This window comes from Salvelinus fontinalis, unplaced genomic scaffold (assembly GCF_029448725.1).
Source record: "Salvelinus fontinalis isolate EN_2023a unplaced genomic scaffold, ASM2944872v1 scaffold_0952, whole genome shotgun sequence".
Lineage (NCBI taxonomy): Eukaryota > Metazoa > Chordata > Actinopteri > Salmoniformes > Salmonidae > Salvelinus > Salvelinus fontinalis.
In genome coordinates, this window is record NW_026601161.1 from 19,946 (window position 1) to 37,010 (window position 17,065).

The following is a 17,065-nucleotide window of genomic DNA, read 5'->3' on the forward strand; positions in this document are numbered from 1 at the left end:
GATACGCTGGGATACGATGGGATACGGTGGGATACGATGGGATACGCTGCGATACGATGGGATACGCTGCGATACGGTGGGATACGGTGCGATACGCTGCGATACGATGGGATACGCTGCGATACGGTGGGATACGCTGCGATACGGTGGGATACGCTGCGATACGGTGGGATACGATGGGATACGGTGAGATACGCTGCGATACGGTGGGATACGCTGCGATACGGTGCGATACGATGGGATACGGTGGGATACGCTGCGATACGCTGCGATACGATGGGATACGCTGCGATACGCTGCGATACGATGGGATACGCTGGGATACGCTGGGATACGCTGCGATACGCTGGGATACGCTGCGATACGATGGGATACGCTGGGATACGCTGCGATACGCTGGGATACGCTGGGATACGCTGGGATACGCTGCGATACGATGGGATACGCTGCGATACGATGGGATACGCTGGGATACGATGGGATACGCTGCGATACGCTGGGATACGCTGCGATACGCTGGGATACGCTGCGATACGGTGGGATACGCTGCGATACGGTGGGATACGCTGCGATACGGTGGGATACGCTGCGATACGGTGGGATACGCTGCGATACGGTGGGATACGCTGCGATACGGTGGGATACGCTGCGATACGGTGGGATACGCTGCGATACGATGGGATACGCTGCGATACGGTGGGATACGGTGGGATACGCTGCGATACGATGGGATACGCTGCGATACGCTGCGATACGATGGGATACCGTGCGATACGATGGGATACGGTGGGATATGGTGGGATATGATGGGATACGCTGCGATACGATTGGATACGGTGGGATATGATACGCTGGGATACGGTGGGATACGATGGGATATGATAGGAAACGGTGGGATATGATGGGATATACTAAATACAATATAATACTGCTTCATCAACCTATTCTTAAACATTGTGATTGGCTGAGTCTGGTTGTCACTCACCTCTGAGGTGTTGTGTTGCTCCTCCTCCAGGGTTGACTTGCTGTGCTCTGTGTCCCGGGGTAGTGTAGGAAAACCAGCAGGTTGACTGACCTGGGGTAGTGTAGGAAAACCAGCAGGTTGACTGCCCTGGGGTAGTGTAGGAAAACCAGCAGGTTGACTGTGGATGGACTGTGAACAAAGTTGAAGTCGATTCAATGTTACTCTGATACACATTGCACATTGTAACTTTGTAAAATAGTAACATAGTAGCATTGTATATTTAAGCAATAAGGCCCGAGGGGGTGTGGCAAAAATAAACTTAGCAAAAAAAGAAACATCCTCTCACTGTCAACTGCGTTCATTTTCAGCAAACTTAACATGTGTAAATATTTGTATGAACATAAAAAGATTCAACAACTGAGACCTAAACTGAACAAGTTCCACAGACATGTGAATAACAGAAATTGAATAATGTGTCCCTGAACAAAGGGGGGGTCAAAATCAAAAGTAACAGTAAGTATCTGGTGTGGCCACCAGCTGCATTAAGTACTGCAGTGCATCTCCTCCTCATGGACTGCACCAGATTTGCCAGTTCTTGCTGTGAGATGTTACCCCACTCTTCCACCAAGGCACCTGCAAGTTCCTGTACATTTCTGGGGGGAATGGCCCTAGCCCTCACCCTCCGATCTAACAGGTCCCAGACGTGCTCAATGGGATTGAGATCCGGGCTCTTCGCTGGCCATGGCAGAACACTGACATTCCTGTCTTGCAGGAAATCACGCACAGAACGAGCAGTATGGCTGGTGGCATTGTCATGCTGGAGGCTCATGACAGGATGAGCCTGCAGGAAGGGTACCACATGAGGGAGGGGGATGTCTTCCCTGTAACACACAGCGCTGAGATTGCCTGCAATGACAACAAGCTTAGTCCGATGATGCTGTGATACACCGCCACAGAACATGACGGACCCTCCACCTCCAAATCGATCCCACTCCAGAGTGCAGGCCTCAGTGTAACGCTCATTCCTTCGGCGATAAACACGAATCCGACCATCAACCCTGGTGAGACAAAACCGCGACTCGTCAGTGAAGAGCACTTTTTGCCAGTCCTGTCTGGGTTTGTGCCCATAGGCGACGTTGTTGCCGTTGATGTCTGGTGAGGACCTGCCTTACAACAGGCCTACAAGCCCTCAGTCCAGCCTCTCTCAGCCTGTTGCGGACAGTCTGAGCACTGATGGAGGGATTGTGCGTTCCTGGTGTAACTCAGTCAGTTGTTGTTGCCATCCTGTAACTGTCCCGCAGGTGTGATGTTCGGATGTACCGATCCTGTGCAGGTGTTGTTACACGTGGTCTGCCACTGCGAGGACGATCAGCTGTCCGTCCTGTCTCCCTGTAGCGCTGTCTTAGGTGTTTCACAGTATGGACATTGCAATTTATTGCCCTGGCCACATCTGCAGTCCTCATGCCTCCTTGCAGCATGCCTAAGGCATGTTCACGCAGGTGAGCAGGGACCCTGGGCATCTTCTTTTGGTGTTTTTCAGAGTCAGTAGAAAGGCCTCTTTGGTGTCCTAAGTTTTCATAACTGTGACCTTAAAGCTGTTAGTGTCTTAACGACCGTTCCACAGTTCATTAATTTCATTAATTAAGTTAATTAATTGTTTACGGTTCATTGAACAAGCATGGGAAACAGTGTTTAAACCTTTTACAATGAAGATCTGTGAAGTTATTTGGATTTTTACGAATTATCTTTGAAAGACAGGGTCCTGAAAAAAGGGATGTTTCTTTTTTTGCTGAGTTTACAACAGCTAAGGGCTGTTCTTAGCACGACACAACATGGAGTGCCTGGATACCATACACCACAAACCCCTGAGGTGCCTTATTGCTATTATAACCTGGTTACCAAAGTAATTAGAACAGTAAAAACAAATGTTCTGTCATTTCAGCCAATCAGCATTCAGGGCTCGAACCACCCAGTTTATAATTGTATATAAACAGTTACAAGTGTACATGTACTGTACATGGTGTATGAAAATGAGGATTGTTGCGAAATAACAACTAACACTGAACAAAAATATAAATGCAACATGCAACAATTTCAGACATGTTCCTGAGTCCAAGGTGCACCTGTGTAATGATCATGCTGTTTAATCAGCTTGTTGATACACCACCTCTGTCAGGTGGATGGATTATCTTGGCAAAGGAGAAATGCTCACTAACAGGATGTAAACACATTTGTTCACAATTTGAGGGAAATAAGCTTTTTGGACCAACACTTTACATGACGCATTTACATATTTTTTCAGTATAATTATAAATATATATTATTTGTTCAACATTTCATTTCAGTGTGATTTATTACATTGACATTACATTTAGTTATAAATTATAAAGTTATGAATTATGTTGAGAAAAGCTATTAGTTAAGCCAGTGGTTATAACACTATCAGTTGCAGTGGATATGTGAAAATGAGTGTTAAAAAATTTAATTGAATGTGATTCTCTCTCTCTCTCTCTCTCTCTCTCTCTCTCTCTCTCTCTCTCTCTCTCTCTCTCTCTCTCTCTCTCTCTCTCTCTCTCTCTCTCTCTCTCTCTCTTCATTTCAATGTCTCTCTCTCTCTCTCTCTCTCTCTCTCTCTCTCTCTCTCTCTCTCTCTCTCTCTCTCTCACTCTCTCTCTCTCTCTCACTCTCTCACTCTCTCACTCTCTCACACCCACCCACTGACACAGAGATGTGATGTTTGGACAGGAGTGTGAGTTCACCTTGAGTTGTTTAATCTGGTTCTGCAGCTGTTTCACCTCCGTCTGAAAGCGTTCCAGTTCTTCACTACTGTAGGAGCATTCTGAATCAAAGGTCTGGTACACAACACAGCAGTTAGACTGGAGCTACACACTGTACGTGTACACAAACCCATGCACACACACACACTCATGCATACAATGATGTGAGAGGCACACCCTTCATCTGACAGGGAACATTACAATGGAAGTTTTAGAGGTAGGCAGCTCTCAAAGACTCTGTGTGTGTGTGTGTGTGTGTGTGTGTGTGTGTGTGTGTGTGTGTGTGTGTGTGTGTGTGTGTGTGTGTGTGTGTGTGTGTGTGTGTGTGTGTGTGTGTGTGTGTGTGTGTGTGTGTGTGTGTGTGTGTGTATGTGTGTGTGTGTGTGTGTGTGTGTGTGTGTGTGTGTGTGTGTGTGTGTGTGTGTGTGTGTGTGTGTGTGATGTGTGTGTGTGTGTGTGTGTGTGTGTGTGTGTGTGTGTGTGTGTGTGTGTGAGAGAGAGAGAGAGAGACAGGGACCGTCACAATGAAGCTCTTAAAGACATCTTTGATGAATCCCTTGTGCTGCTGCAGCGTGTAAATCTCCTCTAAGAAACCCGGTCTGTAAATCCTCTTCACTCAAAATTCACAGTCACACAAGCCTCAAAGTCAGGAAGTGCCTCAAGAACTCTATAACAAGAACTTAATACACCCAGTACTTTGAAACAAGAAGCACAAGTCAATGTTGTTTTCTTACCGGGGAGTGGAAGGCAGAGGTGTCCATCAAGCTAGCTGCTTCGTGATAGGAGAACATGAACTCTTTCTGCCCTAGTCCCGCCTCCTCCAGATTCTCTTGGTAGACGTTGCGTGTGGCCTCAACGAAGTCTGCCCGGCGACAACAAACACAAAAGAAGAGTTATACTCTGTATAAAACATGAGGAGCCAATCAGAACCCCTATTCCCTATGTAGTAGCTTGTGAATAGGGAGCCATCGAGGACACAGACTGTCTTAACAGGTTAAAGGGATATTGGTGTGACTGGGATGGGTTGGGGTCAAGCCAATTATAACTCAGTTCAAGTTTCCTCAATGCTTCTCTATGAGACTTCTTATTGTGTCGAAATGTTGTTTACCCTCTGAATTGACTGAATTGAAATGGATGGCGTCGACAGACATGGCTGCTCTTTACTGGCACCTAAGCAACTTTGCAGTATTTGTTTTTTTTTGCGCGTTTTATTTAGCTCTGAACGTTTTTTTGCGTGATTACATACAACCGGAAATAACTTTTGGATATCAGAGTGGCGATAACTCACCAGCATTTCGACCAGAAATACGACTTTCCTGAAATGGATCCTTTGTTCGTAACCCCCAAGGCGATTTAACTTATCCCAGAGGCTGCTCCAAGATGCTGCCGATGGAAAATAGGTATTCGGAGTGGACTTTTAGTTTGACTTAGGAGGCATGCACACCATCCGATGCTTCCTAGTATATTACTACATAATGTTCGGTCCCTGGACAATAAAGTAGACGAGCTCAGGGCGAGGATCTCCTTCCAGACAGACATCAGCTACTGTAACATACTCTGTTTCACGGAATCATGGCTCTCTCCAGATATACTGTCCCTGTCCATGGAGCCAGCTGGGTTCTCAGTACATTGTGTAGATACAAATAAAGAACTCTCCGGGAAGAAGAAGAAAGGCAGAGGTGTATATTTCATGATGAACTACTCATGGTGTGATTGTGGTAACATACAGGAACTCAAGAACCTTTTGTTCACCCGACCTAGAATTCCTCACAATCATTACCTCCCGAGAAAATTCTCTTCGGTCATTGTCACAGACATGTATATTCCCCCTCAAGCCGTTACCACGACAGCTCTCAAGGAACTACACTGGACTTTGTGCAAAATGGAAACCACATATCCTGAGGCTGTATTTATTGTAGACTTTAATAAAGGAAATCTGAGGAAAACGCTTCCGAAGTTCTATCTACACATTACCTGTAGTACTAGTGCTTCAAAAACTCTGGACCATTGTTACTCTCCCTTCTGGGATGGCCACAAGGCCCTCCCCCGCTCTCCCTCCGGCAAATCAGATCACAACTCCATTCTGTTCCTCCCTTCCTATAGGCAGAAACTCAAACAGGAAATACTGGTGCTAAGGTCTATTCAATGCTGGTCTGACCAATCGGAATCCATGCTTCAAGATTGTTTTGATCACGCGGACCGGGATATGTTCCGGGTTGCCTGAGAATAACATTGATGTATATACAGACACAGTGACTGAGTTCATCAGGAAGTGTATAGGGAATGTTATTCCCACTGTTACGATTAAAACCTATCCAAACCAATAACCGTGAACTGATGGCAGCATTCACGCAAAACTGAAAGTGCGAATTACTGCATTTAACCACGACAAGGTGACTGGGAATATGGTTGAATACAAACAGTCCAGTTATGCCCTCTGTAAGGCAATCAAACAGGCACAACGTCAGAACAGAGACAAAGGAAATTCAACGGCTCAGACACGAGACATATGTGGCAGGGAGTCCAGACAATTACGGATTACAAAAGGAAAACCAGCCACGTCGCCGACACCGACATCTTGCTCCCCGAAGCTAAACACCTTCTTTGCCAGCTTCGAGGATAATACAGCGACACCGACATCTTGCTCCCCGAAGCTAAACACCTTCTTTGCCAGCTTCGAGGATAATACAGCGACACCGACATCTTGCTCCCCGAAGCTAAACACCTTCTTTGCCAGCTTCGAGGATAATACAGCAACACCGACATCTTGCTCCCCGAAGCTAAACACCTTCTTTGCCAGCTTCGAGGATAATACAGCGACACCGACACAGGACGCACCCGAGGACTCGGCTCTCGTTCTGCGTGGCTGAAGTGAGTAAGACGTTTAAGTGCGTTAACCCTCGCAGGCCTGCCTTCCCAGACGGTCCTCAGAGCATGCACAGACCAGTTGGCTGGAGTGTTTACGGACTATCCCAGTCTGCTGTCCCCACTTGCTTCAAGATGTCCACCATTGTTCCTGTACTCAAGAAAGCGAATGGGAACTTCACTAGATGTCTATCGCCCCGTAGCATTCACTTCTGTGATCATGAAGTGCTTTGAGAGGCCACTTACCTGACACCCTACCATAGTACCCTCCAAGCTCATCATTAAGCTCTGGGCCCTTGGTCTGAACCCCGAACTGTGCATCTGGGTCCTGGACTTCCTGACGGGCCGCCCCCCCAGGTGATGAAGGTAGGCAACAACACCTCCACTACGCTGATCCTCAATACAGGGGCCCCATAAGGGTGTGCTAAGGCCCATCCTGTACTAGATGACACAACAGTGGTAGGCCTGATTACAAACAACAACGAGACAGCCTACAGGGAGGAGGTGAGGGCCCTGGCCAAGTGGGACCAGTAAACTAACTTCAGGAAACAGTAGAGGGAGCACACTCACATTGACATCGACGGGGCCGCAGTGCAAAAGGTGAAAAGCTTCAAGTTCCTCGGCGTACACATCACTAACAATCTGAAATGGTCCCCCCACACAGACAGTGTGGTGAAGAAGGCGTAAAAGTGAGGCTGAAGAAATACTGCATATACAGTTGAAGTCGGAAGTTTACATACACTTAGGTTGGAGTCATTAAAACTCATTTTTCAACCACTCCACAAATTTCTTGTTAACAAACTATAGTTTTGGCAAGTCGGTTAGGACATCTACTTTGTGCATGACACAAGTCATTTTTCCAACAGTTGTTAACAGACAGATTATTTCACTTATAATTCACTGTATCACAATTCCACTGGAAGTTCCACCAGAAGTTTACATACACTAACTTGACTGTGCCTTTAAACAGCTTGGAAAATTCCAGAAAATGATGTCTTAAGGACAACAAAGTCAAGGTATTGGAGTGGCCATAGGTGTGTGGTAGCTATGGTGACAGTAGGTGTGTGGTAGCTATGGAGACAGTAGGTGTGTGGTAGCTATGGAGACAGTAGGTGTGTGGTAGCTATGGAGACAGTAGGTGTGTGGAAGCTATGGTGACAGTAGGTGTGTGGTAGCTATGGAGACAGTAGGTGTGTGGTAGCTATGGAGACAGTAGGTGTGTGGTAGCTATGGATACAGTAGGTGTGTGGTAGCTATAGAGACAGTATGTGTGTGGTAGCTATGGAGACAGTAGGTGTGTGGTAGCTATGGAGACAGTAGGTGTGTGGTAGCTATGGAGACAGTAGGTGTGTGGTAGCTTTAGAGACAGTAGGTGAGTGGTAGGTGTGTGGTAGCTATGGAGACAGTAAGTGTGTGGTAGCTATGGAGACAGTAGGTGTGTGGTAGCTATGGAGACAGTATACCTCCATAGGACACCGTTCCCTGTGGGTCAGTGATAAGACTTTCTCTCAGTTTCCTCCTCTTCTCCTCTGTCACGTCCAGACCCAGGTACGACAACGCCTGGGGGGGGGGGCGAGAGAGGGGAGAGAGAGATGGGAAAGAGAGAGAGAGAGGGGAAAGTGAGAGAGGGGAGAGAGAGGGGAGAGAGAGAGAGAGAGAGAGAGAGAGGGGAGAGAGAGAGAGGGGGGAAAGAGGGGAGAGAGAGAGAGAGAGAGAGGGGAGAGAGAGGGGGGGGGAAAGAGAGGAGGAGCGAGACAGAGGAGAGAGAGAGAGGGGAGAGAGAGTTAAGAAGAATTTAAATCTCACATTATGGTACATCCCTGCTCACTGAGGACATGGTGTATGAGAGACAGTATTACAAAATAAAACCCTCTTCTGTGTGGTTGAAGTCCCAAATCCTGCAGGGGGCAGTATAACAGCAGTATTACACCACAAATCTCTCTTCTCCTTGAACTTGGTTGTCCAGAAGACTACTTCTCTACACTAGACACATTACAGATCTTCAGATAAACAACCTGTTGTTCTCTCTCTCTCTCTTTCCCCCCCTTTCTTTCTTTCTTTCTTTCTCTCTCACGCTCTCTCGCTCTCTCTCTTGTGCTTTCTCTATCTCCCTCCCTTTCTTTCTTACTTTCTTTCTTTCTCTCTCGCTCTCTCTCTCTCCTCTCTCCTCTCTCCCTCTCTAACTAACCCTGTCTCTGTTACATATCACCACAGTGAACCAGTACAGTAAAGCTGTAGGGTATTGTGTCTGTGTGTTATTCACCACAGTGAACCAGTACAGTAAAGCTGTAGGGCATTGTGTTTGTGTGTTATTCACTACAGTGAACCAGTACAGTAAAGCTGTAGGGTATTGTGTCTGTGTGTTATTCACCACAGTGAACCAGTACAGTAAAGCTGTAGGGTATTGTGTCTGTGTGTTATTCACCACAGTGAACCAGTACAGTAAAGCTATAGGGTATTGTGTCTGTGTGTTATTCACCACAGTGAACCAGTACAGTAAAGCTGTAGAGCATTGTGTCTGTGCGTGACATTAAAGTGCTCCCTCCTGCAACTCGTACCAGGCAGGAACCAGAGCCAGGGAGCAGGGACTAGAGCCACAGCCAGGGCATAATCCCATTAATGACACTGTGCTAGATTAGGGTCAGTCACAGACTGAGTGAGATTAAGATTAGATTAAAATCACTGCTAAACAACTGCAGTGGACGTCCGTGACTAAACTACAGGCACACAGAGATACAGGGGGAGTATACAGTGGTGGAATGGAGAGAGAGATAGAGAGAGAGAGAGAGATACAGGGGGAGTATATGGTGGTGGAATGGAGAGAGAGGTAGAGAGAGAGAGAGAGAGAGAGATACAGGGGGAGTGTATGGTGGTGGAATGGAGAGAGAGATAGAGAGAGAGAGAGAGAGATACAGGGGGAGTATATGGTGGTGGAATGGAGAGAGAGATAGAGAGAGAGAGAGATACAGGGGGAGTATATGGTGGTGGAATGGAGAGAGAGATAGAGATACAGGGGGAGTATACGGTGGTGGAATGGAGAGAGAGATAGAGATACAGGGGGAGTATATGGTGGTGGAATGGAGAGAGAGATAGAGATACAGGGGGAGTATACGGTGGTGGAATGGAGAGAGAGAGAGAGAGAGAGAGAGATACAGGGGGAGTAAACAGTGGCAGAATACTTGACCCCTGTGACTGACTAGAGCCTTTGTGGTGATCGTATTACTGCCACACCAGCGGTCACAAGGCATGAAGGCAGTCTGATTCCACCTGACCATTTAGTCACGGTAACTAGCCTTCTCCATGGTCATCAGTAGCCTGACAAACTTACTAACTGCCTGGTCCTCAGCACTCTATTGTCCCTCTAATCACTCTGACATCAATGCAAATGTTTTCGAAAATCCAATCAAACACTTCATGAGAGCCCATGAGCCCATGTTCCGCAACATTTCTATAGGCTTTGCAATTCTGTGAGAAAACAGAGGGGTGGCCTCTACTAAAAAGAGGAGGATCCCATCAGCTTTATATAGGCTAGGCCTACTATATTTATTTCTCAACTTTCCTAATATTAAGCACATTGCTTCCCTTTACAACAGGAGTACAGCGTACCTGGCTGGCATGAACATGAATCACCAGAAAAGCGTCCTCCATTCGCTATTTAAGTGCATAGATGACATTATTCCCGCTGCCCCTGTTTCGATACAGGTGCATGATAATGGTCCATTCTTGTGAATTATATATAATCACTTGTGAATGATGCCCAGCATAATAAACTGCCTTTTTTTGTGAATTTCTTTAATCATAGTTGCACACCTTATAGCCCATAGGCCTATATGTTCTGATAAGGTTTGTATCACTTTGTAACTTAAGTGGCCAAATCACTTCTTAAAATGAAGAGCATTAATTGGGTTTAGAGCCTAACTGGCATACATTAGCAGTGTGTGAGTTTCACGTTTGGAGAAGATTCATTTCACCATAAAAATGCACCGTTATAATAAAATAATCACATTTGCGGTCACTTTTGATAATGGTGTTTTCCTGCTAATGGAACATTCCTGCTTATAGCCTACTGCCATGTGCACATCGCTGCTCTTATAATGTGAAGAAATAGCCTCATAGTTTATCAACATTTTAAGCTAAATGTTCTGATCTGTTGCATCAGCCACACTGCGTAAAAACAAGTATTTTTGATGCTAGTGGTTGTATTAATTTGGGATCTATAACATCCCACAACTGTCCCAGACTGTTTGGAATATTTATTTATCACACAGATTAGAATAGGTTGACATTTGTACTATGGGGGATAGTAGATTGACATAGGCTAGTGCTTCTAATGTTTGTTAGGCCTACTCATCTAGTTGGCTGACGAAAAGTAAATGTGCACAGTTCTTCCAACATCTTCAATATGCGCCTCGGAATTGGGCAAATGCATCGCCGCTGTGTCTGTCTTCACTTGTAGCCTGTGAGTAAGACCCGATCACATGACGGAGAGCCATGTGAGGGAGAGGTGTAGGCTATATAACATGGATTTACTGTGACAGTGTAGGCTATATAACATGGATTTATTGTGATAGTGTAGGCTATATAACATGGATATATTGTGATAGTGTAGGCTATATAACATGGATTTATTGTGATAGTGTAGGATATATAACATGGATTTATTGTGATAGTGTAGGATATATAACATGGATTTATTATACTTTTTAAAATGTAGATGTTCCAAAGGTCTGCATCAGTGGCTTGTAGGCTGTGTGTGGAAGCCAGGAGATGCTAAATGTGTTTATGTTAATTAATTGTCAATTAGCGTGAGACAGACAGTTGTTTGCTTGACAATCACTATCTAACGAAATGTCTTGACCACCACACCCCTGTGACTGACCCAAACTTAAGGAAAGCTTTGACTATGTACAGACTCAGTGAGCATTGCCTTGCTATTGAGAAAGGCCGCCGTAGGCAGACCTGGCTCTCAAGAGAAGACAGGCTATCTGCCCACGGCCCACAAAATGAGGTGGAAACTGAGCTGCACTTCCTAACCTCCTACCAAATGTATGACCATATTAGAGACACATATTTCTCTCAGATTACACAGATCCACAAAGAATTAGAAAACAAACCCAATTTTGATCAACTTCCATATATATGAAAGAGTGAGAGAGAGAAATAGAGAGGGACAGAGACAGAGAGAGAGAGAGAGAAGTAAGAATAAAGAGTGGGATGGGAGGATGGAGAGACGGATGGGAGGATGGGGAATAGAAAGAGAGATGGGAGGTTGGGGAATAGAGAGAGATGGGAGGATGGGGAATAGAGAGAGAGATGGGAGGATGGGGAATAGAGAGACGGATGGGAGGATGGAGAATAGAGAGAGATGGGAGGATGGGGAATAGAGAGAGAGATGGGAGGATGGGGAATAGAAAGAGAGATGGGAGGTTGGGGAATAGAGAGAGAGATGGGAGGATGGGGAATAGAGATAGAGATGGGAGGATGGGGAATAGAGAGAGAGATGGGAGGATGGGGTAATAGAGAGACGAATGGGAGGATGGGGAATAAAGAGAGGGATGGGAGGATGGGGAATAAAGAGAGGGATGGGAGGATGGGGAATAAAGAAAGGGATGGGAGGATGGGGAATAGAGAGAGAGATGGGAGGATGGGGAATAGAGAGAGAGATGGGAGGTTGGGGAATCGAGAGAGAGAGATGGGAGGTTGGGGAATAGAGAGAGAGATGGGAAGATGGGGAATAAAGAGAGGGATGGGAGGATGGGGAATAAAGAAAGGGATGGGAGGATGGGGAATAGAGAGAGAGATGGGAGGATGGGGAATAGAGAGAGAGATGGGAGGTTGGGGAATCGAGAGAGAGAGATGGGAGGTTGGGGAATAGAGAGAGAGATAGGAAGATGGCGAATATTTAACTAGGGACTCACCAGGGCTAGTTCATCAGAACAGACACTAGAGACTCACCAGGGCTAGTTCATCAGAGCAGACACTCACCAGGGCTAGTTCATCAGAACAGACACTAGAGACTCACCAGGGCTAGTTCATCAGAGCAGACACTAGGGACTCACCAGGGCTAGTTCATCAGAGCAGACACTAGAGACTCACCAGGGCTAGTTCATCAGAGCAGACACTAGAGACTCACCAGGGCTAGTTCATCAGAGCAGAAACTAGGGACTCACCAGGGCTAGTTCATCAGAGCAGACACTAGGGACTCACCAGGGCTAGTTCATCAGAGCAGACACTCACCAGAGCTAGTTCATCAGAACAGACACTAGGGACTCACCAGGGCTAGTTCATCAGAGCAGACACTAGAGACTCACCAGGGCTAGTTCATCAGAGCAGACACTAGAGACTCACGAGGGCTAGTTCATCAGAGCAGACACTAGGGACTCACCAGGGCTAGTTCATCAGAGCAGACACTTGAGACTCACCAGGGCTAGTTCATCAGAGCAGACACTAGGGACTCACCAGGGCTAGTTCATCAGAGCAGACACTAGGGACTCACCAGGGCTAGTTCATCAGAGCAGACACTAGAGACTCACCAGGGCTAGTTCATCAGAGCAGACACTAGAGACTCACCAGGGCTAGTTCATCAGAGCAGACACTAGGGACTCACCAGGGCTAGTTCATCAGAGCAGACACTAGAGACTCACCAGAGCTAGTTCATCAGAGCAGACACTAGAGACTAGGGTCCAGTTTGTCAGACTTGAGGCATACGTGGGGGTCCAGACAGACAAACAGACAGACAGACAGACAGGCAGCCAGACAGGCAGCCAGACAGGCAGCCAGACAGACAGGCAGCCAGACAGACAGGCAGACAGACAGGCAGACAGGCAGGCAGACAGACAGACAGACAGGCAGGCAGCCATACAGACAGACAGACAGACAGCCTAACAGGCAGACAGACAGACAGACAGACAGACAGACAGACAGACAGACAGACAGACAGACAGACAGACAGACAGGCAGCCATACAGACAGATAGACAGACAGCCTAACAGGCAGGCAGAGAGCAGAGATGGACTCACCAGGTCCAGTTTGTCAGACTTGAGGCGTATGTGAGGGTCCAGGGTGATCTTGGGTTTGGCTGCAGACAACACTGTTCTCTGGGTGGGGGCCGAGCCTGCAAGGAGAGAGGACAGACAACTATAGTGTTAAAGTTTGCATTGGAGGGGCAATACGGGGTGGTATAAAACACTGTCCTGTCGCCTCTGAGCAGAATATTGTCATGTTCTGTTCATTTCCAGATGATTCTACACTAACACACCACAGACACGGCTGCTTTGAGACAACGGTTGTTCTGGTGTTTCCTCTCACAGACTATCTGTCCATTATTAACTACTGTTAACAACCATAGTCTCAGAGGGAGGGAGGTTCAACGAGAGAGAAAGGGAGAGAGAGAGAGAGAGAGAGGGCGAGGGAGAGAAGAAGAGAGAGAGAGAGAGAGCAAGGGATAGGGAAAGAGACAGCGACAGGGACACAGAGTGCTACTGTATTAATTTAATGGTTTGTGTGTGTGTGTGTGTGTGTGTGTGTGTGTGTGTGTGTGTGTGTGTGTGTGTGTGTGTGTGTGTGTGTGTGTGTGTGTGTGTGTGTGTGTGTGTGTGTGTGTGTGTGTGTGTGTGTGTGTGTGTGTGTGTGTGTGTGTGTGGTGTTATGTTAGGGTGACCCCCTGCTGCGGCTGATATTTTCTGATTGCTTTGCCTGCCTCATCCCTCCCTCCCTCCCTCATCGCTCCCTCGCTCTATCCCTCCCTTCCTTCCTGACTCCATCTCTCTCCCTCCATACCTTTATCCCTCATCCCTACCTCCATGTCCCTCTCTCTCTCTTCCCTCCCTTCTCCCTCTCTCTCCTGCCTCCCTTCTCCCTCTCTCTCCTCCCTCCCTCTATCCCTCTCCTACCTCCCTTCTCCCTCTCTCTCCTCTATCCCTCTCCTCCATCCCTCTATCCCTCTCCTCCCTCCCTTCTCCCTCTCTCTCCTCTATCCCTCTCCTCCCTCCCTCTATCCCTCTCCTCCCTCCCTTCTCCCTCTCTCTCCTGCCTCCCTTCTCCTCTCTCTCCTGCCTCCCTCTATCCCTCTCCTCCCTCCCTCTATCCCTCTCCTCCCTCCCTTCTCCCACTCTCCTCTATCCCTCTCCTCCCTCCCTTCTCCCTCTCCCTCTCCCTCATTTTTCTCTCCCTCATCTTTCTCTCCCTCATTTTTCTCTCCGTCATCTTTCTCTCCCTCATCTTTCTCTCCTTCAACTTTATCTCCCTCATCTTTCTCTCCTCCTCTTCCTCTGCCCTTATTGAAACACGTTTCATTCCATCACAACAGGAGTGTTTCACTTTCACTTGATACAGCAGGTGGTAGCTGCATCAACCCAGGAGTATTACTGAAAACACACACACACACACACAAATATCTGATGATGTTGGATCAGTGATGTTGGATCAGTTAGTGCTTTAGCTTTGTGTCTGTCTAGGCAGTATGTCGACTGCTATAGATTGATTGGTTTGAATTTAATTGATGTGTACTTAGTTTCATTGTCTACTCTGAGACACCTGTCATCATTGACATCTGTCACCGCTGACAACAACAGTCATCTCCAGCTTAGCCAATCGCATCGCTGGGATGGTGAGTGGTCATGATTACGAGAAAATAGGATTAGAGAAATGGTCACTGGTTGTCCTGACCCCTTGCATTGTGTGGGCTGCCTGGTGAAGGGAACAGTGGATGACTAGGCTGAGTCCCCAATGGCACTACTTTGAACAATAGGCCCCTAGGAATCTGATAAAACATACACTCTTAGAAAAAAAGGGTTCCAAAAGGGTTCTTCGGCTGTCGCCATAGGAGAAACCTGTTTGGTTTCATGTAGAACCCTTTTTGGTTCCAGGACGAACACGTTATGGTTCCATGTAGAACACTCTGTGGAATGGGTTCTACCTGGAACCAAAAAGGGTTCTTCAAAGGGTTCTACTATGGGGACAACTGAAGAACCCTTTTAAGTTCTAGATAGAAAATGTTGTTTTCTACGAGTGTAGTGCACTATGTAGGGAATAGCCTCCCCCTGTAGAAGGGTTAATACTAGAGGTCGACCGATTCATTGGCATCGCCGATTAATTAGGGACGATTTCAAGTTTTCATAACAATCTGTAATCTGCCTTTTTTGGAGGCCGATTATGGCCGATTACATTGCAATCCACAAGGAAACTGCGTGGCAGGCTGACCACCTGTTACGCGAGTGCAGCAAGGAGCCAAGGTAAGTTGCTAGCTAGCATTAAACGTATCTTATAAAAAACAATCAATCTTAACATAATCACTAGTTAACTACACATGGTTGATGATATTACTAGATTAACTAGCTTGTCCTGCGTTGCATATAATCACTGCAGTGCCTGTTAATTTATCATCGAATCACAGCCTACTTTAACTTTGCTAAACAGGTGATGATTTAACAAAAGCGCATTCGCGAAAAAAGCACAATCTTTGCACAAATGTACATAAACATCAATGCCTTTCTTAAAATCAATACACAGAAGTATATATTTTAAAACCTGCATATTTAGTTAAAAGAAATTCATGTTAGCAGGCAATATTAACTAGGGAAATTGTGTCACTTCTCTTGCGTTCATTGCACGCAGAGTCAGGGTATATGCAACAGTTTGGGCCGCCTGGCTCCTTGCGAACTGTGAACTAATTTGCCAGAATTGTACATAATTATGACATAACATTGAAGGCTGTGCAATGTAACAGCAATATTTAGACTTAGGGATGCCACTCGTTCAATGAAATATGGAACAGTTCCGTATTTCACTGAAAGAATAAACGTTTTGTTTTCGAAATGATAGTTTCTGGATTTGACCATATTAATGACCAAAAGCTCGTATTTCTGTGTTTATTATGATTTGATATTTGATAGAGCAGTCTGACTGAGCGGTGGTAGGCAGCAGCAGGCTCCTAAGTATTCATTCAAATTTTACTGCATTTTCCAGCAGCTCTTCGCAATGCTTCCATTCACAGTGCTGTTTATGACTTCAGCAATGCTTCCCTTCACAGTGCTGTTTATGACTTCAGCAATGCTTCCTTCACAGTGCTGTTTATGACTTCAGCAATGCTTCCTTCACAGTGCTGTTTATGACTTCAGCAATGCTTCCTTCACAGTGCTGTTTATGACTTCAGCAATGCTTCCTTCACAGTGCTGTTTATGACTTCAGCAATGCTTCCTTCACAGTGCTGTTTATGACTTCAGCAATGCTTCCTTCACAGTGCTGTTTATGACTTCAGCAATGCTTCCTTCACAGTGCTGTTTATGACTTCAGCAATGCTTCCCTTCACAGTGCTGTTTATGACTTCAGCAATGCTTCCTTCACAGTGCTGTTTATGACTTCAGCAATGCTTCCTTCACAGTGCTGTTTATGACTTCAGCAATGCTTCCCTTCACAGTGCTGTTTATGACTTCAGCAATGCTTCCTTCACAGTGCTGTT

General features: G+C 46.4%; 1 protein-coding gene across 2 annotated transcripts in view; it reads right to left on the bottom strand.

Annotated features, from left to right (window-relative positions):
* Nucleotides 1-17,065, bottom strand: part of si:dkeyp-72e1.9 (syntaxin-binding protein 4) — a gene marked incomplete at its 5' end in the record, with an annotated part of 54,744 nt that overhangs the window by 9,322 nt on the left and 28,357 nt on the right. For both annotated transcript variants that reach the window (XM_055915487.1, XM_055915488.1), the window contains 5 exon segments: nt 986-1,153; nt 3,724-3,816; nt 4,476-4,603; nt 8,070-8,166; nt 13,626-13,720. In XM_055915487.1, the coding sequence (XP_055771462.1) occupies nt 986-1,153; nt 3,724-3,816; nt 4,476-4,603; nt 8,070-8,166; nt 13,626-13,720 (581 nt within the window).